General features: G+C 41.8%; 1 protein-coding gene across 2 annotated transcripts; it reads right to left on the bottom strand.

Moving 5' to 3' along the window:
* Window positions 1-4,528: 4,528 nt before the first annotated feature.
* Window positions 4,529-22,805, bottom strand: UPF3B (UPF3B regulator of nonsense mediated mRNA decay). 2 transcript variants are annotated; one of them, XM_008019435.3, is made up of 11 exons: window positions 22,553-22,805; window positions 21,548-21,654; window positions 21,267-21,373; window positions 14,962-15,060; window positions 12,949-13,059; window positions 11,488-11,531; window positions 10,829-11,011; window positions 10,395-10,433; window positions 8,130-8,290; window positions 7,520-7,814; window positions 4,529-5,536 (listed from the first exon to the last, which is right to left on the bottom strand). In XM_008019435.3, exons 1-11 carry the CDS (start codon window positions 22,706-22,708, stop codon window positions 5,387-5,389), a joined length of 1,452 nt encoding a protein of 483 aa, XP_008017626.1. In that variant the 5' UTR covers window positions 22,709-22,805; the 3' UTR covers window positions 4,529-5,386. The 2 variants fall into 2 exon arrangements, with proteins under 2 accessions (XP_008017626.1, XP_008017627.1); XM_008019436.3 differs by lacking the exon at window positions 10,395-10,433 and having other exon boundaries at window positions 22,553-22,804.
* Window positions 22,806-24,491: the final 1,686 nt, after the last annotated feature.

Raw genomic sequence — 24,491 nt, 5'->3', positions numbered from 1 at the left:
TCGTCTCTACTGAAAAACAGAAAAATCAGCCAGGCATGATGGTTCACACTTGTGTTCTCAGCTCCTCAGGAGGCTGAGGGAGGAGAATAGCTTGAACTCGGGAGGTGAGGTTGCAGTGAGCTGAGATCGCACCACAGCACTCCAGCCTGGGTGACAGAGTGAGACTCCATCTCAAAAATAAAATCTTTTTGCACCAAAACAAACTGGTACTAACGCGTTATAAAATGTCTCAACAGGATCTAGTTTGAGTCATTAAAAAGGAGAAGTCATCAGTTTGAAAAGAGCTCCAATCAGAGCAAAATGAATTCTGCTAAAATTGAAGGAACAACAAACATCAAATTTAGGGTGAAGTTAGGGTGGAAGAATGGTAAAATCACTGATGCTTTACCAAAAGTTTATGGGGATAATGCACCTAAATAAATCAGCAGTTTATAAATAGTTAACTTGTAAGAAAGGACCAGACAATGCTGAAGATGAAGCTTGCAGCAGCAGGTTATCCACATCAATTTGTGAGGAAAAAAATTAATCTTCTTTGTGTCCTAATTTGGAAGGACCAATGATTAACAGCAGAAACAACAGCCATCACCATAGACATCACAACTGGTTCAGCTTACAGAATTCTGAATGAATAATTAAAAGTTGAGCAAACTTTCCACTTGATGGGTGCCAAAACCAGATCAGCTGCAAAGAACAGAGCTTTCAATGGAAATTGTAAACAAGTAGGATCTATTGGTTGCTACAAAATTAATTGCAGTTTTTGCCATTGAAAGGAATGTCAAAAACCACAATTACTTTTGCCCCAACCAACAGATCATGAAGCATCTATTGGGAAAGTGTAACAGGACGTAAAACGTGGCTTTCCAACTATGGAGACAAAGTACAATTGAAGCAATGGCTCTGAAGATGTGGAAGTGGTCCAGTCCAAGCAAAAGTGGTCTGGTCAAGAGCAAAGGTCATGGCAATAGTTTTTTGAGCTGCTTGAGAAATTTTGCTTGTTGACTTTCTGAGGGCCAAAGAAAAATAACATCTGCTTATTATGAGAGTGTTTTGAGAAAGCCAAAGCTTTAGCAGAAAAATGCCCAGGAAAACTTCACCAGAGAGTCCTTTTCTACCACAGCAAAGCTTCTGCTCCTGCCTCTCATCAAACAGGGGAAATTTTGAGAGAGTTTCAATGGGAAACCAGTAGGCATTCACCCTACAGTCGGGGTTTAGCCCCTTCCAACTTCTTTTGGTTTCCTAATGATAAAACATCTGTAAAGGGTACCATTTTTTTTCCAGTTAATAATTTAAATTCCCAGGAATGCCAGTTCTTTGGGGATGGATAAAATGGCTAGTATCTAATTGCTGTGAGCAAAAGAAAAAAAAAATAAATAAATAGCTAGTATCATTGCTTACAAAAGTGTCTTGACCTTGGTGGATTTTATGGTAAGTTTATATTTTTTATCTTTTATGTCTATTTTCCACAAACTTTTTTTTTTTTTTGAGACAGAGTCTGGCTCTGTTGCCCAGGCTGGAGTGCAGTGATGTGATCTCTGCTCACTGCAACCTCTGCCTCCTGGGGTCAAGCGATTCTCCTGCCTGAGCCTCCTGAGTAGTTTGCACTACAGGTGCATACCACAACACACGGCTATTTTTTTTTTCTATTTTTTAGTAGAGATGGGGTTTCACCATGTTGGCCAGGCTGGTCTTGAACTCCTGACCTCAGGTGGTCCACCTGCCTCGGCCTCCCAAAATGCTGGGATTACAGGCTTGAGTCACTGCACCCATTGTCTGTTCTTTTAAAAGTCCATGGCCGGGCGCGGTGGCTCACACCTGTAATATCAGCACTTTGGGAGGCTGAGGTGGACGAATCACAAGGTCAAGAGATCGAGACCATCCTGGCCAACATGGTGAAACCCTGTCTCTATTAAAAATACAAAAATTAGCTGGGCGTGGTGGCGCATGCTTGAAGTTCCACAGCTACTCGGGGGGCTGAGGCAGAAGAATCACTTGAAACCCTGAGGCGGAGGTTGCAGTGAGCCGAGATTGCGCCACTGCACTCCAGTCTGGTGACAGAGGGAGACTCAGTCTCAAAAAAAAAAAAAAAAAATCCATCAGGCTGGACACAGTGGCTCATACCTGTAATCCCAGCACTTTGCGAGGCTAAGGTGGGCGGATTGCTTGAGCCCAAGAGTTTGAGATAGCCTGGGCAACATGGGAAAACCCTGTCTTGACAAAAAATACAAAAGTTAGTTGGGCATGGTGGCCTTTGCCTATATTCCCAGCTACTCAAGAGGCTGATGTGGGAGGGTCAACTGAACCCAGAAGGTCATGGCTGCAGTGAGCCGTGATTGTGCCATGGTACTCCAGTGGTGGTGACAGATGGAAACCTTACCTCAAAAGAAAAAAATATATATCCAGGCTGGGCCCAGTGGCTCATGCCTGTACTCCCAGCCCATTGAGAGGTTTAGGTGTGCACATCACTTGAGGTCAGGAATTGGAGACCAGCCTGGCCAACATGGTGAAACCCTGTCTCTACAAAAAATACAAAAATTAGCCATGTGTGGTGCCAGGCGTCTATAATCCAGCTACTTGGGAGGCAGAAGCAGGAGAATTTCTTCAACTCAGGAGGTGGAGGTTGCAGTGAGCCAAGATGCCACCACTGCACTCCAGCCTGGGTGACAGAGCAAGACTCCGTCTTAAAGAAAAAGAAAAAATCCACCTAGGAACTAATTGCAAGCTATGATTCTTTCTGATAATTACACATTGATATGTTCAGGAGAATGTGAAGGAGGCCTCAGAGTAGAACTAAGCGTCCACAAACTTTTGAAGATCCCTCAGACCTCTCTAAAAAGTTGTGTATATCTTTTCTATTCTCAACCCAATCTGACTTCCCTGCCCCATAATTCTAGGGCATCAGTGATTTGCAAGTCACTGAATGCCATGGCCTTTGTCAGGCATCATAATTGACCACTCCACAGCATCCAACCCTGCTGGCCACTCCTCTTCCTTGAAACAGTTTTCTCTTGGATTAAGTAACCCAGAGTCTTCTGGTTTTTCTCCTACTCTCTGGCTAGTCCTTCTCTGCCTTTGTAGATACATTTCCTTACCTCTATGTAATGTTAGTTTTTCGAGGTTGGGCCCTAGGTGTCTGCTTCTGTTCCTACTTCACTCTCGCTCTTAAGCGACAGAATCCATGGCCATGACTTCAATGACCACCGAAAAAGAGATGAGTTCCAAACATACATCCATTTCCCACCTGCCATTCACCCCTCACTGTAACATGGTTTCTGTCTCTTGTAGGTCATCAGTTTCATTAGTTCACTAATGAAATCACGACTGCCAAATCCAATGAACACTTCCATTTCTTGTCTTCCTTAATCTCTCTGTGGCATGGGACATTGTCAGCCAATTTCCTTCTTGAAATTTTCCCTTCCCTTAGTACTCTTGCCCAGTTGACAATCATTCACTTTCAGTCATTATTGGTGGCTCTTGTACCTGCCTCTTCAGCTATTTGTTTCTAAAACCTGGACAAACATAAAGTGGTGATTTAGAAAGTAAAGGCAAACTGACGCCATGTTAGGAAGGGCTGGCAGAATGAATGAAAATCAGGCAAAAGCTCAAGGATGTTGTCTCACATTTTGTTCTTATGGGACAAGAATAGTGGATGTAGTTTGGATATTTATCCCCACCCAAATCTCATGGAAATATAATCCCCAGTGTTGCAGGTGGGGCCTGGTGGGGTGTTTGGGTTATGGGGTGGATCCCTCATGGCTTGGTGCTGTCCTCTCCATAGTGAGTGCTTACAGAGCTGGTTGTTGTAAAGTGTGGCACCTCCTCCCTGCACTCCCTTGCTCACTCCGTGATGTGAGATGCCTGCTCCTGCTTCACCTTCTGCCATGAGTAAAAGCTCCCTGAGGCCTCCCAGAAGCTGAGCAATGTGAGATGCCATGCTTGTACAGCCTGCAGAACTGTGAACCAATTAAACTTCTTTTCCTTTTTTTTTTTTTTTTTTTTTTGAGATGGAGTCTCGCTCTGTCCCCCAGGCTGGAGTGCAGTGGTGCGATCTTGGCTCACTGCAACTTCTGCCTCCTGGGTTCAAGCGATTCTCCTGCCTTGGCCTCCCGAACAGCTTGGATTACAGGAGCGTGCCACTATGCCCGGTTATTTTTTTTTTTGTATTTTTAGTAGAGATGGGGTTTCACCATATTAGCCAGGCTGGTCTTGAACTCCTGACATCAAGTGGTCATCCCACCTCTGCCTTACAAAGTGCTGGGATGACAGGCATGAGCCACCGTGCCTGGCCAAAACTCTTTTCTTATCAACTACCCAGTCTCAGGTGTTTCTTTTTAGCAATGCAAGAACGGCCTAATATAGGAGTGAACCATGAACTGATCATTCCCTGGTGGACAAAACAAAGGCACGCTAGTGAAGGCAGAAACTAATATCAATCATCTGCTTTCCAAACTCCAAAGAGGTTAATTCAGTATCAAAAAATTAATTTCTCAAAATTCACAGCTATTTACTAAAGTTACTCACTATACTTAGCTTCATACTTGAATGCTGTTACTATTTATTGACATCAAAACAAAACAAGCTGAGACTAAAAGTTGCTATTTAACAGGAATAGACATTGGTGCAGTTTCCTTCCTGGAGAGGGTATGCACTCAGATCATGAGACCTAAGATCAAACACACACTGGATTGTCAAGAATCAAACAAGGACTACATTTCACCTCTTAATAGAAAAAATGCTGAAGACAAAACATGATGTTTAAAAATATTCTTTATGCTAAGCTCATATAAGCAAACAAAAAACTAAAACTAATCCTAAAACTTTAGGACACTGGATACAGAAGTAACATAACTATTTAAATTTTTGCATCAATGAAAGTGTGATCTATCCTTCACTGTACTTGTACTACAAGGACATGCTTGTTGCTTCTACACTACCCAAAGTCAACACTTATCATCAACAATGCAATAGAACTAGATCGGAACAAGGCTTCAAAGCGACTCTGCTCTACCCAAACTCAGAAAATTCAATTCAGGATGAACAATAGCTTTTGATTTTAGAACCAGCTCTTACTTTTCTCTCGTGTCATATGTGATGAAGTCTTCCTTGACAATTCCCCCTGCAAATTGCAATGCATGTCCTCGCCATCACCTTCTTCTGACACTTTAAAATTAATTGTAGAAATTGCAAAAGCAATGAAATTGTACTTCCAATTCTGAACCTCAGATCAGATTCCTGCTTTGACACAAGACTTAACTCCTCTGCAGTGTACCCCACCAGCACAGCGACTCCCTTTCTCTCTATTCCTTTGCCCTGAAGGCACTTCTGGGTTGCTTAACGTGTGCTCTTTGGCTGCCTAGACAGTCAGGACACCTAAGGCCATCTGGACTTATCACTCCTCTCCTCCTTCTTTTCTATGGCTAATACCACTTTCCTGCTTCCTTTCTGCTGCTGAATCTCCAGACTTGGTGCTGTCATCAGGGGGACAGAGTCGATTTCGGCTTCGAGCTCCTGGTTGATAAAGCTGCATCGCTGGACGATCCTGAAGTACAATAAAATATGTTACTGTTACAACAATGCTATTAAGCTTTTAAATGGGATTTTTAAGAGTCATAGTTATGTAATACTCAAGTGAAGTCATTTAAGACCAAAAATGTGAGGGCATGGTAAATGACAACTTGCCTACTTCCTCTCTCCATCTCCAAAGAAAAGCAACCATTTTGTAACTACTATTTTATATGCTTGGGTAAATTATTTTTTGGAGATAGGGCCTTACCCTGTCACCCGGGCTGAAGAGCAAGTGGGACGATCATGGCTTATTGCAGCCTTGACATTCCACACTCAAATGATCCTCCCACCTCAGGTCCCTAGTAGTTGGAATTATAGGCACACGCTACCACGCTGGGCTGTTCTTACATTGTTAGTACAAACGGGTTCTCCCTATGTTGCCCTGGCTGGTTTCCAACTCTTGGGCTCAAGTGATCCTCCTGACTTGGCCTCCCAAACTGTTGGGATTATAGGCATAAGCCATCATGCCAGGCCCTAAGTGCCAGTTTTAAAGGAAGCACAGAAGATAGAGGAACATGTTAACACCACGGGGATGTAATCTGCCAATTCAGAACAGGAGAAGCCCTACAAGACAAATTGGTTTCTGCAACAAATGGTAGGAAAACAAGAGAAGGGGAAATTGTTTAAATTAAAAGAAAACTTGGCTGGGTGCAGGGCTCACACCTGTATTCCCAATACTTTGGGAGGATCGGTTGAGCTCAAAAGTTTAACACCAGCCTGAGCAACATAGGGAGACTTCATCTTTACAAAAAAACTTAAAAATTAGCTGGGCGTGGTGATGCATGCCTGTAGTCCCAGGTACTCTGGAAGCTGAGGTGGGGGGGATCGCTTAAGCCCAGGAGGTTGAGGCTACAGTGAGCTGAGATTATGCCACTGCACTCCAGCCTGGGTGACACAGCAAGACTGTCTCAAAAAATACATTAAAAACAAAAAAGAACTGAAGGAGACATTTCAAGCAAGTATAATTTGTGGAATTTGTTTAGGTCCTATTAAAAAAAGACATTAGGCTGGGCACGGTGGCTCACGCCTATAATCCCAGCACTTTGGGAGGCTAAGACAGGAGGATCACCTGAGGTCAGGAGTTCGAGACCAGCCTGGCCAACATGGTGAAACTCAGTCTCTACTAAAAATACAAAAATTAGCCAGGTATGGTGGCTCGCACCTGTAGTCCCAGCTATTCGGGAGGCTGAGGCAGGAGAATCACCTGAACCCGGGAGGTGGAGGTTGTGGTGAGCCAAGATCATGCCACTGTACTCCAGCCTGGATGAGCTGAGATTACAGGTGTGCACCACCACATCCAGCTGATGTTTGTAGTTTTAGTAGAGACGGGGTTTCACCATGTTGGCCAGTCTGGTCTAGAACTCCTAGGCTCTAGCAATCCACCCACCTCAGCCTCCCAAAGTGCTGGGATTACAAGTGTAAGCCACTGCGCCTGGCCCATCATACTATTCTCTATTCTACTTTTGTGTATGTTTACAATTTCTATAGTAAGTTAATAAAAGCCCAGCCAAGACCGAAAAAAAGTTGGCCGGGCATGGTGGCTCATGCTGTAATTCCAGCACTTTGGGAGGCCAAGGCAGGCAGATCACGAGGTCAGGAGGTCAAGACCATCCTGGCTAACACGGTGAAACCCCGACTCTACTACAAACACAAAAAAATTAGCCAGGCATGGTGGTAGGTGCCTGTAGTCCCAGCTACTCGGGAGGCTGAAGCAGGAGAATGGTGTGAACCCAGGAGGCGGAGCTTGCAGTGAGCGAGATTGCGCCACTGCAGTCCACCTTGGGCGACACAGCAAGACTCCGTCTCAAACAAAAACAAAAACAAAAACAAAAACTTGCAGATTATTAAAGTTCCCCTTTAAAAAATTCTATAATAACAGTGAACTAGCCCTTTCTTTACACTTGCAGGAAAGGGGAAAAAAAAAACCCTCATAAACAAGTTTAATGACAATCAGTACCTTGTTTCTTATTCGATCTCTCTTGACTACTTCTTCTTTCTTTTCAGTTTTTTCTGAGCTGCCTATTGATTCTGTACTTTCAGCCTTCTTTCCTTTATCCCGAAGTGTGTCTTTCTCTTTTTTCATTTCTTCTTCTTTTCTCTTAAAAGTCTTCTCTTTCTCATAGCGCTCCTTCTGCCTACGGCGCTCTTCTTCTTGCCGCTTCAGCCTCTCTCTTTCTCGAAGAATGCGCTCCTGATCTCGTTCATATTCCCGTTCTCTCTCCCTGTAGTCTCTGCCACTCTCATCTTCAGGTCTGCATGAAAAACAACTCTGAGACAGAACCCTGAAAGATCTTGTAATCATAAATGCAGAACACTGTGATTCTGATTTGGCTCCTGCAATGAGGTTGCACTTTTAGAGCAGAGTGAAAAATACTAGCGTTTTAAAAAGGAACAAAACCCCAAAACCATTCACCCAGATTAAGATACAAGGATATATCTGAAACCATTCCTCCTCATCCCCCTGCCCTGCATAAAACAGCTTATCTTAATTCAGGTATATGTCTAGGACATAGCAGCAAAACTAGCATGTATAAATCAAACATAACAAAGAGTCCTTGACTACTGACCTCTTTGGTTTTTCATCTTTAAGTTCACTATCAGAACGCTTGGGCAATGTACAACTTTGCCCACTGGCTCTTTCATCACTGAGATTCTCTTTGTCCAATTTCTTGGCTTTTTCTCTTTTGTCCAATTCTTTTTCATCTCCTTTTTCTGGCTTCTTGAGCAGCTTTAAAAAGAAAATGTTTATTTTTATTTTGAAGGCTGGGACACTATCTTCTGATTCTATTAAAAACCCAGTATACCAAATATTTAAAATTTAGACTAGACAAGGCCCCCTATCTCTGCAGGTGCACTTAACCTTTCAGGTGAACAACTAGTGCACGAGAGCAGTAATTTACTAAAAGGATGCTATTAAAGTGTTATCCACTTGAACGAAGTGGTTTAATCACTTTGTGGCAATAGGATCAAGACTCCTTTGGCTTTTATTGTGAGGCAGGGTCTCGCTCTGTTGCCCATGCTGGAGTGCAGTGGCGTGAACATGGCTCACTGCAACCTTGACCTCCTGGGCTCAAGTGATCCTCCTGCCTCAGCCTCTTGAGTAGCTGGGACAACAGGTGCACGCCACTACATCTGGCTAATTTTTAAATTTTTTTGTAGAGACAGGGTCTCACCATGTTGCCCAGGTTGGTCTCAAACTCCTGGGCTCACACCATCCTTCTGTCTCCGCCTCCCACAGTGCTGGGATTACAGGTGTGAGCCACTGTGCCCGGCCTCCTTTGGCTTTAAGTGGGTCAACCTTTAAGTGAACCAATGCATACTTCGAAGTATGCTTCTGTAGCAAACCAGCATTTTGATATAACTTGATGGGAAACAGCCCACAAATTTTAAGTGCTAGGCAGATCATTTCTGTTCGGACTGTTTTTATGTAGTGCTTGGAATGACAAATATCTTGGTCACCAAAGGAGAGATCCATTGCAGGAATAATTTTGCCTTGAGCCTGAGAATAACATACTTATGATGGTACAATTATCTTGCCATTAGAGATGAATAACAATAATTATTTGGCATTTGATTTAAAAATCTAAATGCCTTATACAACCAAATAGTGAAGTTCCATCTCTACTGAGTAGGAACTCTGTATTCAATGCCATAGATACTGACACAAGTTCAAAAATGCCATTGTTTCTCACATCCCTGCTATAAATCTCTCGAGAATACCTCCAAGTGTTGGATAATCAGAGAGATTCTTAGGCAAAATAGAAGAATTTCAAGTCTCAGAGTGAAGGCATCATACAAGGTTCATCTCAGGGTGAAGGCATCATGTAAATTACTACGCAAAAGGCAAAGCACCACAAGACATAAGCACGAAGCACTTTGGCACGCAGACAGCCACTGCAAATGGTGAGTCCAAAATGCACACTGAGAAGCACCAGTGTGAAGTGAGGATACCACGTACAGGTTTCATTGGAAGTGCTCTTATTTCTCCAATGAACATCCTTATTAGAAACCAAGGTGTTCATTACTCTAATAAGAACATTAATGAATGTCTCTAGCATGGCTGGCTCTACCTTCTGCCTTGCTGATTGTTAGGAATAGCAAGTCAAGTCACTTGTGGCATAGCAGACAGAGAGATTGCTGGAAAGAATTAAGATGAGAAACTCCATCCTCCCCCAAGCCCCTCATCACCAGTAATGAGCCCCATAGAGACTTAGGGAACCCTTACTACATAAACTGCTGAGTTTTCAGGAAGTAAAATAAGGAGACCCTGCCACCCTCTCTGTGAGATTTTCTTTGACTTTATCTGAAGTACTAGGTACTAGTACTTCCCCAGGAAATATGTTGAAACAAGGGCTACCCAAGCCACGCCCTCAGAAGGGAAGTGGCAAGGTTGGGATCTTTCTGCAGATTTTCTTCTTCCCAAATGCAATGCATGAATCCAAATCTGCTGCTCACAGATTCCCAGCTATATGCAGGAAGATACTATGGGAGTCATGTGAGAGGGAAAGGCACATAATGCAGGGTATTTATCCCTAGTCCTCCCACAAGGCAGCCAGTTATGAGAAGCGTATAAGAAGACGAGGCATGGTTGTCCTCCGGCTGTATGTCAATGAAGCTTCTGGGAACACAGCAGAGCATCAGGAAGTCACCTGGGCTTCCTTTTAAAGTAGAAATTTATAATAAAATAGTTCAGCTTTTAAGAAGACTCAAGTCAATCTGAAGGGGTTTTCAACAAGTAACACTACCACCACCACCACCAAAAGGACTTATTAGCTAAGACCTGTGTGTGTGACATGATACTAGATGCTCTGTATCATGTACTTGGTCCTTACATTTTTCTGATTCACAGCTTGTAACAGAAACCTGTGTACCTGAAGACAGTGGAAAACAAACAAATGAGGTAACTTCATGTATCAATTATGAAGGAAAAGCTGAATAAAACCCATAAATCATGCCAGCCAGTCCTAAGCCCTCATTTACTATGAATTTAGATGACAGTAGTCTACAAATCAAACATTTTCAATGACAAAAATGGCACAGATCTGCACCAAAGAAATAACATACTACTAAATCCTTTTAAATGATCTTAAATTTAAAAACTAATACTATTAGCATTACAGGAAAGATTTTTATTGGATCACTTCCCCCCAAAAGAGCAAAAACAAAACAAAAAATTCATTTACACCAACACAAGACACATGCATATTTAAAGAAGTAGATACATGCAATTTTTAGCAACATGCAGTCAGCTTCAGTACTCTCATACCTTAATCTTTGGTTCATCCTTTAATTTGTCCCTTTCTGGAATTCTGTCTATCTTCTTTAACTTTTCTATATCTTTCCTTTTTCGTTTCTCTTCTTCTTTCCATTTCCTCCTCTCTTCTTCTCTTTGTCTTTTTCTTTCTATTTCTCTCCTCCTCCTTTCTTCTCTCTTTTCTTCTCTCATTCTCTAGAAAGAAACATCAACACAAGTCTTCAAATAAAATAATCATCACCAAAACCCTAATCAATCCCGAAGGCATGGTAGACCCCGACTAAATAATCTTTCCTTCCTACTTTCTACAAAGTGGCATTCTACCACCGTTACCCCCACTCCACCCAGAAAACGAAAGGCAATGAAGACCAGGACCTGCTAATACTAGTCTTCCACTGCTGCCTTACTATCTCTCCAGAGGCTTTCAGAATATCAAAAGAGTGTCTCTGGGACAACCTAAGAACATTCCAGGTTTGTAGAGTGAACTCCTGGTCCAACAACCAGAGTGAAAGAGAGGGCCAGAAAGTGAGACCAACAAGACAAATCCTTAAAGAGTAATGGTGGAAAAAGAAGCTACTTATCCTCTAGAAACCCAATGCTCTTAAAATGTCTATAGAATGCAAAGCAATGAAATTAAAGTATTGAGAGAACTATAAAGACAAAAGATTTACCTGTTTGTTTTTCAGGAAGCTCAAAAGTGGGGTTGTCTTTTTAGCTACATAAATGTAAACAGATTATTAATAATACTTATCAATCCCTAGAAAGGATTCCATTTCTGACATTCCCTGCCAACCCCCCAAGGTGGGAAAATGTGTACACCCCTTAAGTGGAAAGATCACAATTGTAATATCAGAAAGAAGTTTTACAGCATTCGATTTCAACAATATGGGATTAAAATACCTTTTAAAAAGTGAAGAAATTCAAATTAAAACAACAAAATAATTTCTTAAAAGAGTTATTCCCAATTGATGAGAATTAAGTACTTAGGACATTCTCTTGTTTTACTGAGTGTAAACTTGTTCAACTGGAAGAAGTTGGGGGGAAGGGGCTAAAAATATCTAATCCTTTTGACCCCATAATTTCACTTCTGGGAATTTATTCTAAGAAAGTTACCGGAAATGGGCTTATACTATGCACCTATTAATAAAAGTCAAGTTTTGGAAGAATATTTTTCATTTTCAACATTCTGAATAAAGCTATTAGCCTTACAGCCATTTTTTAAAACACGTACTCCTGGCCAGGCACAGTGGCTCATGCCTGTAATCCCAGCACTTTTGGAGGCCAAGGTAGGCAGATCACTTGAGGTCAGGAGTTCGAGATCAGCCTGGCCAACATGGTGAAAACCCCGGCTCTACTAAAAACACAAAATTGGCCGGGCGTAGTGGCGGGTGCCTGTACTTCCAGCTACTTGGGAGAATCCAGATACTGCAGCAGAATCGCCTGAACCCGGGAGGCGGAAGTTGCAGTGAGCCGAGATTGCGCCACTGCACTCCAGCCTGGGCGACAGAGCAAGACTCATCACATACACACACACACACACACACACAGAGAGAGAGAGAGAGAGAGAAAGAGAAAAAGAGAGAGAAAGCAAACAACAACAACAACAAAACACAAAAAAACCCCACATATTCCTTAGGATAAATTCCTGAGTGGAAATCCTGGGTCAAAGATTATGCTCATGTTTACAGCTACTGATACAGTAGTGACAGCCTATTACTGAGAACCAACATCCAAGCTAGAATTCCTCAAGTAGTTTTCAATTTTGCAGTAACTAATTTCATTTTTTGGTATTTTCAAGTCAAAATTTTTTCAGGAATATGAACTTATTACTAGGAAATACCAATTGACCTCAAAGGCTTACCACTGTCTAAACGTTCCTTATCAGCCATCAAACTTTTTGTATTGATATTACATTTTGTGTGACACTAAATAGGTCGAAGAATTTTTCCCACCTTATTAATGGATTCTCATAATGCTGTGAGGCAGGTATTACCATCTGCATTTTACAGTAACAGTCTCAGAGAAGCTAGTAACTTCCCCGAAGTCACACAGCTAGCAACTGATGGAGGTAGGAGACAGACTTAGGTACTGTGATGAAAAGGCTGTTGCCCTAATTCCTTTTGCCCACTTACCTATTAATTCTCTATTTTTTGCTTCTATTTCCTCTAGCAGTGTCTCCGGAGTAGATGTCATTTTCTCATTATCTGTGGCATAACTTTCCAAAAACTTTCTATATTCTGGATCTAAATAATCATTTAAGGAAACAGAAAACATAATAGACTTTAAGCAAAAAAGAAGACATTATCGAGGATACTGATTTATCAAATAATTTTTTACTTCATGGAAGATTAAAAAAAAACCAAACCATACCCACAAGGTAGACTATTTAGAGCTTAATTGGTCATTTGCTCTCAGAACTCCTATAACTGATACTCACTATAGGAATCTGGTATAACACGGAGGTCAGGAAAAATGAGACACCATGTATTATAACAGAACCACTAGGGATATTACATAGTTTGCTTTTAAAAGTCACTGTCCTACTAAACTAAGTTAGGTGTTCCAAAAAGATAAATTAGAGAGAAGTCCTAGGTGTGGCACTTGAGGTGACTGTAATTCCTGGAGTTCTCTCCTAGACCTCTGACATCAGAAAGGGTGACACATCTAAGGCACTATATTGCTTGTTTCTATATGTCACTTGATCAAGTCTTCCAGATCTAAATCTGTAATAAAACCAATATCACAGCTATGTGTTATTGAGTCTTTACTGTGTTCTTTTTTTTTATAAAATACCTGTAATAGAAACAAATGATGGAAATTAAACTAGATGATTCTAAAACATCAATCTGATATAAAATATGGGCCTAAGTCCTTATCCAACATAAAGAGTTGTATAACAGCTATCTAACATAACATTACAGAGGTCTCAAAACCTGGAGCCAGTATACCTTAAATGGCAATTATTTTGGTTTTTCAGTTATTGTATTTCTTTCTTTTTTTTTTTTTTTTTGAGACGGAGTTTTGCTCTTGTTGCCCAGACTGGAGTGCAATGGCGTGGTCTCGGCTCACTGCAACCTCCGCCTCCTGGGTTCAAGCAATTCTTCTTCCTCAGCAGCCTCCCAAGTTGCTGGGATTACAGGTGCCTGCCACCATGCCTAGATAATTTTTGCGTTTTTAGTAGAGATGGGGTGTGTTACCATGTTGGCCAGGCTGGTCTCAAACTCCTGACCTCAGCTAATCTGCCCGCTTTGGCCTCCCAAAGTGCTGGGATTACAGGTGTGAGCCACCGCACCTGGTCTCAGTTCTTCTATTCCTGTTCAACCTAATACTATGTGTGTAGCTAACTGTATATTCAAAGACCAGAAAATAGGAGGGACAACTTCAGCTACTTTATATAAAGTTACCTGGGTATGGAAATTTTCCTACGACAGTTCAAACCTTCTTCTTTATAAATGGAAACCAAAAGTCAAATAAATAATCATAAAAATGGTGAGGCCTCAAGAAGCACCTGTTAAACTTTGAAACCTGATTTTTTGTCCACTATTTTCTTTTTCTTTTTTTTTTTTTTGAGACGGAGTTTCGCTCTTGTTGCCCGGGCTGGAGTGCAAAGGCACGATCTCGGCTCACTGCAACCTCTGCCTCCCGGGTTCAAGCAATTTTCCTGCCTCAGCCTCCCGAATAGCTAGGATTACAGGCATGTGCCACCATACCCAGCTAATTTTATATTTTTGGTAGAGACAGGGTTTCTCCATGTTGGTCAGGCTGATCTTGAACTCCTGACCTCAGGTGATCCGTCTGCCTTGGCCTCCCAAAGTACTGGGATTACAGGCGTGAGCCACCATGTCCGGCCTTTCCACTATTTTCTAATCAATAAACCTATGGTGATTTGTTACTCAATAGTCAACATTATATGGTTCAATGGTTGAAGAATGAAACGCCCTAGCCAAAGAGAGCAGAAATTCTGTGCAAGAAACCCTCTCTATTCTAACAATTAAGCAAAGCTTCCATTGGCAAATAACATTTCTCACTTACTTTATTTTGTATATTTTCTAATTTAAAATTTTGGGGTTGAATTAACTCTTGCAAAGATATTATTTTTAAAAACCCCACAGCAATAGCATTATATAATTAGAGCTATACTATACCATCATCGATAGTCCCGACTTTGGTATCTCTTTTCTTAGTCTTCTTTTTTGCAGCTTTTTGAAAAGGTGCAAATTCTACTATAGCGGGATATTCCTGACCTGTTTAGAAAAAAAATACCACACTTGCTATAACAAAGAAAATGTCAAAAGTGGATATAAGGGAATCAATCCATTGCTTTCTAGGACTTTTTGATGGCAGTCTTCTGAAGAGGGTCTCCCAAAGGCATAAAGCACACTGGCACAACCATAATCAACACAGTAAAAAAGGAGCCACAAATTCACACTGATAACATAATCAAACAATACGGCATGGAAGTAAAATACTCATTTAAATTCAACTTATAAAATGTGATATTTTAATGTGAAAAAGAGCCTACAAATTAATTTTCATTTAAAAATGTTAGAAATCTCCAAAATTTCTATGAAATTATGAAAAATAAGTAAATAAAAATACAAAATTTAGCCAGGCGTGGTAGTGCATGCCTGTAATCCCAGCTACTTGGGAGGCTGAAGCAGGAGAATCGTTTGAACCTGGGAGGCGGAGGTTGCAGTAAGCTGAGATTGTGCCACTGTACTCCAGCCTGGTAGAAAAACAAACAAACAAACAAACAAAACAAAAAAAACAATTATCACACAGTAAAATTTAAATATATATTATTTTATTTGTCAATTATAGCTCAATAAACTGGGGAAAAAATCTATTAACACTTGAAAAAAATACACCAGGTCACCAAAAGCACAGGCAACAAAAGTAAAAATACAGAGGGCAAATCTCATATTAAGTGTTCTTACCACAATAAAACAAAAAGATAAAGTATATCTCTTATTTAAAAAAAGTAAAAAATAGATAAATTGGACTATGTCAAAATTAGAAACTGTGCATCAAAAGACACAACCAACAGATTGTTTCCATGTCTTCCATGGGTTGCCTTTTCACTACTCATGGAATGGGAGAAATATTTGTAAACCATATTACCTGATAAGGGGTAATATCTAGAATATATAAAGAACTCCTATAACTCAACAACAAAAAATCAAATAATCCAATTTAAAAAATGGTCAAGACACTTGAATGACATTTCTTCAAAGATAGTATACAAATGGCTAACAAGCATATGGAAATACGTTCAACATTACTAGTCATTAGGGAAATGCAAATCAAAACCACAATGAGGTATCATCTCACGCCTATTAGGAGGACTACTATCAAAAAAGCAGGAAATAACAAGTGTTGGCAAAGATGTGCAGAAACTGGAACACTCATGTATTGGTGGGAATGTATAATGATGCAGCTGCCATGGAAAACAGTATGGCAGTTCCATAAAACATTAAAAATAGAAGTACCAGGCCAGCCTGACCAACATGGTAAAACCCCATCTCTACTAAAAGTACAAAAATGAGCTGGGTGTGGTGGTGGGCACCTGTAATTCCAGCTACTCAGGAGGCTAAGGCAGGACAATCGCTTGAACCCAGGAGGTGGAGGTTGCAATGAGGGAAGATCGCACCATTGTACTTACTCCAGCCTGGGCAACAAGGGTGAAACTCCATCTCAAAAAAACAAAAAAACAAAACAAAAAACAAAAAAGAATTACCGGCGGGGCGCAGAGGCTCACACCTGTAATCCCAGCACTTTGGGAGGCCGAGGTGGGCAGATCACCTGAGGTCAGGAGTTTGAGACCAGCCTGGCCAACATGGTGAAACTCCATCTCTACCACAAATATAAAAAATTAGCAGGGTGCGATGGCCCGTGCCTGTAATTCCAGACACTCAGAAGGCTGAGGCAGGAGAATTGCTTGAACCTGCGAGGCGGAGGTTGCAGTGAGCCGAGATCGTGCCACTGTATTCCAGCTTGTGTGACACAGATAGACTCTGTCTCAAAATAAACAAGTAAATAAATAATAAAATAAAAATAGAATTATCAAATGACCCCAGAAATTCCACTTCTCGGTATATATCCAAAAGAAGTGAGAGCAGGGACTCAAATATTTGCACATCTGTGTTCATAACAATATTGTTCACAATAGCCAAGAGTGGAAGCAACTCGAATACCCCTTGACAGACGAATGGATACACAAAATGTGGTATATACATATAATGGAGTATTAGTCTTAAAAATGAGGCTGGGGGCAGTGGCTCATGCCTGTAATTCCTAGCATTTTGGGAGGCTGAGGCAGGTAGATCACTTGAGGTCAGGAGTTCGAAACAAGCCTGGCCAACACAGTGAAACCCCGTCTTTACCAAAAATACAAAAAAAATTAGCCAGGCGTGGTGGTGGGCACCAGTAATCCCAGCTACTTGGGAGGCTGAGGCTGGAGAATTGCTTGAACCCAGGAGGCGGAGGTTGCAGTGAGCTGAGATTGCGCCACTGCACTCCAGCCTGGGCAACAGAGCAAGACTCCATCTCAAAAAAAAAAAAAAAAAAAAAAAAAGAAAATTCTGACACATGCTACAACATGGATACACCTTGAGAATATTATGCTAAATGAAATAAGCCAGGCAGACACTGTATGTTTCCACCTATATGTGGTACCTAGAGTAGTCAAACTCATAGAGACACAAAGTATAATGGTGGTTGCCAGGGGCTGCAGGAAAGGAAATAAGTTGTTTAATGGGTAAAGAGTTTCAGTTTTGCAAGATGAAAAAGTTCCCAAGATTGTTGCACAACAGTGTGAATACCTTAATGCTACCGAACTGTACACTTAAAATGGTTAAGATGGTAAATTTTATGTTATGTGTATTTTACAATTTTTAAAAATGCAGAAGGAAGGCTGGGCGCGGTGGCTCACGCCTGTAATCCCAGCACTTTGGGAGGCCGAGGCGGGCGGATCACGAGGTCAGGAGATCGAGACCATCCTGGCTAACACAGTGAAACCCCGTCTCTACTAAAAATACAAAAAAAAAAAAAAAAAAAAAAAAAAATAGCCGGGCGTGGTGGCGAGTGCCTATAGTCCCAGCTACACCGGAGGCTGAGGCAGGAGAATGGCGTGAACCCGGGGGGTGGAGCTTGCAGGGAGCCGAGATTGCGCCACTGCACTCCAGCCTGGGCTACAGAGCCAGACTCCATTTAGAAAAAAAAAATGCAGAAGGAATGAGGTAATGACATGTTATATGTTACAACATGGATGGACCTTGAAAACATCGTGCTAGGTAAAAAAAGCCAGTCAGAAAAGACCACATATTGTATGATTACATTTATATGAAATGGAGGGAAATCATAGATACATAAAGTAGATTAGTGGTTGCCAGGGGCTGGAGGGAGAGAATGGGAGGTAACTACTAATAGATATGGGTTTCTTTTTGGAGGGATGAAAACATTCTGGAATTAGTACTGATGGTTGTACTACTTTGTGAATATACCAGAAACCACTGAATTGTACGCTTTAAGAGGATAAATTTTACTATAGGTGAGTTATATTTCAATACAAAACCCTCAAGTGACTAATGGGAAAAAATTCACAAGCACCCTGTCACAGAATGTCAAAAACAACGTATCCTATCCTTAAATCACTGGCATATAGACATAAGAAAAAAATAAAAATAAATAGAATTGACCAGAAGGCACTGCAAAGCAGTCATGGAGGAAAAATTATGTTGGGAATCCCAGTGAGTACAGAATCAGATTAGCTTCAAAACTGTGATATATTAGGCCAGGCATGGTGGCTCATGCCTGTAATTCCAGCACTTTGGGAGGCTAAGGCGAGTGGATTGCTTGAGGCCAGGAGTTCGAGACCAGCCTGGTCAACATGGTAAAACCCCATCCCTACTAAAATTACAAAAATTAGCTGGGCGTGGTGGCACGTACCTGTAATCCCAGCTAAGTCAACAGGCTGAGGAACGAGAATTGCTTGAACCCAGGAGGTGGAGGTTGTAATGAGCCAAGATTGTGCCACTGTACTCTAGCCTGGGTAACAGAGTAAGGCTCTTGTCTCAAAAAAAAAAAAAAAAAAAAAAAAAAAAAAAAAAAAAGAAAAGAAAAGAAAAAAGGAAAGAAAATGAAAAAAACAAAAATACAAACCAAAAACCAAAATATATTTGAGAAGGAATAGATAAACCAGACTGAAACAGAGGGAAATTGTGGAAGACAGGCTGAAGAAACAGAAGTGAGGCCGGAATATGGAGGACCCTGACTACCAGGCTAAGGAGTTTGGACTTTTTTCCCCCAACAGTTAATTTAAATCATTATTTTCAAAAAGATTAATTTCATGGCAATATAATAGACCGAATTATACAAGAATGGAAAAAATGGAAAATCCTGTAAGTTTAGAGACAGTGGTTGTCTAGACATTAAGTGATGAGAACATAAAGTGTGACTGAAAGTCTAGGTGAACAAGATATTAAAAAAACAATAAAATCCAGCCTGGGCAATATAAGTAGACTCTGTCTTTAAGATTTAAAAATAAAACAAAACAAACGAACAAACAAAAACCACAATGGGGAAAGGATAGTCTCTTTAATAAGTGGTGTTAGGCTGGGTACGGTGGCCTGCACCTGTAATCCCAGCACTTTGGGAGGCTGAGGTGGGGGGATCACTTGAACCCAGGAGTTCAAGACCAGCCTGGGTAACATAGCAAGACCCCAGCTCTATAAAAAGATTTAAAGAAAATTAGCCAGGCATGGTGACACCCGTCTGTAGTCCCAGCTACTCAGGAGGCTGAGGTGGGAGGGTTGCTTGAGTCCAGGAATTCCAGGCTGCAGTGGGCTATGATTGCGGCACAGCACTCCAACCTGGGTGGAGACCCTGTCTCAAAAGATAAACAATAAATTGACAAGATTTATAACTTACATGTAAGAGATTTTAAAAAAGGAAAAAATTAAACACAACTCAGATTTCCAGGCTAAGTAACTAGAATCTAGTTAAATATCTACTGGAATTAAATAGTTGGAGTGGAAAAATAGCTGGCTTGGGGAGATTAATAAAAGTTGGACAAACACTGGCAATCCTTCAATTTTTACTGGCATGGTCCCTGACAAAAATTTAATTTTTACCAACTTTGAAGGAATATTGAAAAAACCAAAACTAAACAAGAAGACACACTATTTTCCTATAATTGCAAACCAGAAAGAAAAGTGGCAAATGGCAGCTTAGACATTCTCTGGCTAAATGTTGTAGGTAGCATATAATAGAGTGTTAAAGCAGAAATGTGTCTTGCCTATAGACTGGACCTTTCTAGATATAAAGTAAGAGAAGTATCAAGTGTTTTTTTTTTTTTTTTTTGAGACAGAGTCTGGCTCTGTCGCCAGGCTGGAGTGCAGTGGCGTGATCTCGGCTCACTGCAACCTCTGCCTCCCGGGTTCAAGCGATTCTTCTGCCTCAGCCTCCTGAGTAGCTGGGATTACAGGCGCCGCGTTCGGCTAATTTTTTTTAGTATATTTAGTAGAGACGGGGTTTCACCATGTTGGCCAGGCTGGTCTCGATCTCCTGACCTCGTGATCCACTTGCCTCGGCATCCCAAAGTGCTGGGATTACAGGATTACAGGCGAGAGCCACGCACCGGGCCGAGATGTATCAAGTTTCTTGTTTTTTTTTTTTTTTTGGAACGGAGTCTTGCTCTGTCGCCCAGGCTGGAGTGCAGTGGCGCGATCTCCGCTCACTGCAAGCTCCGCCTCCTGGGTTCAAGTGATTCTCCTGCCTCAGCCTCCCGAGTAGCTGGGACTACAGGCACCCGCCACCACGCCCGGCTAATTTCTTGTATTTTTAGTAGAGACGGGGTTTCACCGTGTTAGCCAGGATGGTCTCGATTTCCTGACCTCATGATCCGCCCGCCTCGGCCTCCCAAAGTGTTGGGATTACAGGCGTGAGCCACCGTGCCCGGCCAATGTATCAAGTTTCATGTTTTAATTATATACAACTTTGTGAGAATGTTCAACAGTATCCCAACTGGGAACTGTTGGCTTAATGGATTTGAATTAAATAAATGTTTGTCTTTGAAGCAAAATAAGAAGTAAATATTTAAAACTTATCAAACAAGTTTAAGAGTCACTTATCAGTACTGCAGCTGAAACTCTATAGTCAAAACAGCAGGTTTAAGCCAGGGCAAAAAATTTGTCACACGAGGAGAAAACAGTTGCAATTTCACTCAGTTGATCAAATTAAAAAAATAGTAAGTTAATAAAAGTAACCAAGGACTGTGAAAAGTCACATGTCTATAAGACTGCAACAAGCTTATCAAATGTGTAAAACTCTTTACTTAAATGTTGCACATTTTATCACCCAGGAAGCAACGCAATGCACACACTGTCTTAAACATACAAATGACAAAGAATGACAAAGAAATTCCCTTTTTATTTCAGTTACCAGAACTCACCTTTATTGTCAAGGAATACATAACCATCAAAGCGATCCCTGAACAAAATAATGTCCTCTTGGTTTTTAAAGTTGATGTATGCTCTGGCATACATATGAGGATACAAACTGCAGAGAGGAAAGCAATTATGTAAATGTACTTGCAGGTGTCTGGCCCAATTACAAGTATGCATATATTAAAGACAAGCTAAAAATTAAATGGAAAACAGTAGGATAAAAAGAGTGAAAGAAACCTTTTTCATTTATCCCTTTCCTTTTTTTTTTTTTTTTTTTTTTTTTTACCTCGTATCATTAGAAAAAAACTCAAAATAATCATGCTCAGGCATAGGTTGAAGATGTTCCTGAAGCTGCTCCTTGGTCAAAGTGGGAGGTAATCTTCGAATTACCACCTTAAGAAATGCATAAGGAAAATAAAATTAGTAAAAATCAATTTTCTCTCATACCTGAAAGAATCACAGTTCCTGAAGAAGACTGGGCTTTTTAAAATATGAGATCACTTGTAAAAACCCAGGAGAAAATATTCTGCAGCCCAATGCTCAGAATTAGTCAAACATAATAGTAACGCGGTTTTAAAAAAACGCTTGGAAATGAGAACCACCTGGAGCAGGGAAAAATCTCAGGTTTTGCTCTTTACAGCAGCCCTGCAGTTTACCAGGTTTGTGCATCATTTTCGATCACCCATTTTTTAACAGATCTAGTGGCAAGAAATTAGTAAGCCAACCCTGGTCTTTGTGGGTGCCACGAAATCTTGATTTAGTAACAAGTTTCTCCCACGTCCAACACATCTTAAAACAAAATCCTTGCCCATTGAACTTAAGAATTCAAAACTCTAACGAATACAAAAAATCCACCCATTGCTCTCAAAATAGGATGCTCTCGATCTACTCTCCCGTACCATTAATCACCCTGAACTGTCCCCCAACTCGCCTCCATGAATAATATTCCCATCCCTCATGTCTCCTTCAGTATTTAATATTTCTCCCCAATTACACCTTTAGTTCCTCATTCTTTATACCGTCGCTCTCTCCTCCCATTATCACCTCACAGCTCTGACCTAAACCCTTCCCGTTTGGGGAGTCCCCCCTTTTCCTCACCCCTACCCAGGATTTGGCCGGGAGGGGCTCTCTCCATTTCGGGAGAAAGGATAAACCAGGATGGTGCGACTTCCATTCAGGCGAAGAGAAGAAGGGGAACCTGAGAGAGAAAGGGGCCGGCCCCATTCCCAGCCATCCTCCCCGCGCTGCGGACCCGTCCCGCCCTCTCCCGGGCCAGCGGCCGATCGGGCACCTTGCTCAGCGCTTCTTTCTTCTCCTTGTTGCGATCCTGCTTATCTTCCCCCTTGGAGCTGTCCCCCGAGGTCCCACCACCGCTGCCTGTGGCCCCGGCGGGGGTTAACAAGGTTACTCGCTTCTCCTTAGGCCTGTGCTCCTTCTCTTCCTTCATGGCTACGTCCCCCGCTGAAGCGGCTCGGCCGGAACGGGGCTACCCCGGGCACCAACGGCTCCAGGGAAGCTCCCGTCAAAGCTCCGCCCCCAACAAATGCCCCTTATGATAAGTCGGGCCCCACGTTCCACTGGGGCCTGCCAAGCTCTCGCGAGACTTGGGCCTTTCCCAGTGCAAAGGTTTTAACACCTGGTTTTTACTTCCCGCCCGCCAAGTTCCTGCGCCACCCAATCCCCTCGCGGCGCACACTCCCTCTGGGCCCGCCCCTTCGCGCGTCATTAGCAACTCCGCCATCTTGAAGTGACTCGGTCGGGGACTACAAGTCCCGGCATGCAAAGCAGCTGCCCGCTTTTGTTCAGGAGCCAGAGGTATCTCAGGGTCCCTGTTTGTAAGTAAATCGAATCCTTTCATCTTCAGAGTTTTTCAGGTCGAAAGATACGTTCTGCATGCTTAGTTTCCATGGGATAAACTCAATGCCGTCCAAATTTTGCCTCACTAGGGGAGCGACTTGTATATTTTGTCTTTGAATTCAGAGGCTTTAGAATTTATTTTCCTACAACTCAAAGAGCCTAACATTAAAAAAAATTTATTTTCCTTATATTGATTAGGATTTACAGATACTTAGTAAACACTACAATATTAGCCGAGTTCAGTGGCGCGCGCCTGTATTCCCAGCTGCTAGGGAAGGCTGAGAAGGGAGGATCTTGAGCCCAGGAATTCGAGGCTGCAGTGAGCCATGATCGCGCCACTGCACTCCAGCTTGGGCGACAGAGCGAGACCCTGTATCTAAAAAAGAAGGATAATAATAAATAAACACAAGATACTGATATTTAAAGGAGTAATATGACCAAAATATACGAGATTTGTTTTCATCACCTTATTTTACAAAAGGATCATTCTCCCCAGGTACTGATGTCCCACAGGAAGGGGAATAAAAATAAAACCCAATTTGATTTAGTTGTGATCACCCTCTTCACTTAAAAAGGGCCAATTTTACATTATTTATAATAACTCCAAACTGGAAACAATCCAAATGTTCTCAACAGGCAAATGGATAAAACAAAATACGGTACATCCATAGAATGAAATGCCACTCAGCAATAAAAATTAACTATTGATATACGCATCAACATAAGTGAATCTCACAGTGATTATGTTGAGTGACAGAATCCAGACACAAAGAGAGTACATGTTGTACAATTCCATTTATATGAAATTTTAGAAAAGGTAAAACCACAATGATAGAAAGCACTTCAGTCGGCCGGAGGTGGTGGCTCACGCCTATAATCCCAGCAATTTAGGAGGCCAAGGCGGATGGATCATCTGAAGTCAGGAGTTGGAGACCAGCCTGGCTAACTTGGCGAAACCCCGTCTCTACTAAAAACACAAAAAATTAGCTGGGCGTGGTGGCTCATGCCTGTAATCCCAGCACTTTGGGAGGCCGAGGCAGGCAGATCACCTGAGATCAGGAGTTCAAGACCAGCCTGACCAACTTGGTGAAACCCTGTCTCTACTAAAATACAAAAATTAGCTGGGCATGGTGGCAGGCGCCTGTAGTCCCAGCTATTTGGGAGGCTGAAGCAGGAGAGTCACTTGAACCCGGGAGGCGGAGGTTGCAGTGAGCCGAGGTAGCACCACTGGACTCCAACCTGGGTGACAGAGTGAGACTCTATCTCAAAAAAAAGAGAGAGAGACAGACAGACAGACACCCATAAAGGACAAAAACCAAAGTAAAGATGCAATAGGAGCCCAAGGCAGAAAGCTGCCTCAGGGCCAACTCCCA

Source organism: Chlorocebus sabaeus, chromosome X (assembly GCF_047675955.1).
Source record: "Chlorocebus sabaeus isolate Y175 chromosome X, mChlSab1.0.hap1, whole genome shotgun sequence".
Lineage (NCBI taxonomy): Eukaryota > Metazoa > Chordata > Mammalia > Primates > Cercopithecidae > Chlorocebus > Chlorocebus sabaeus.
Note: the sequence above shows the minus strand (reverse complement) of the source record. Positions and strands in the feature narration are given on the sequence as shown.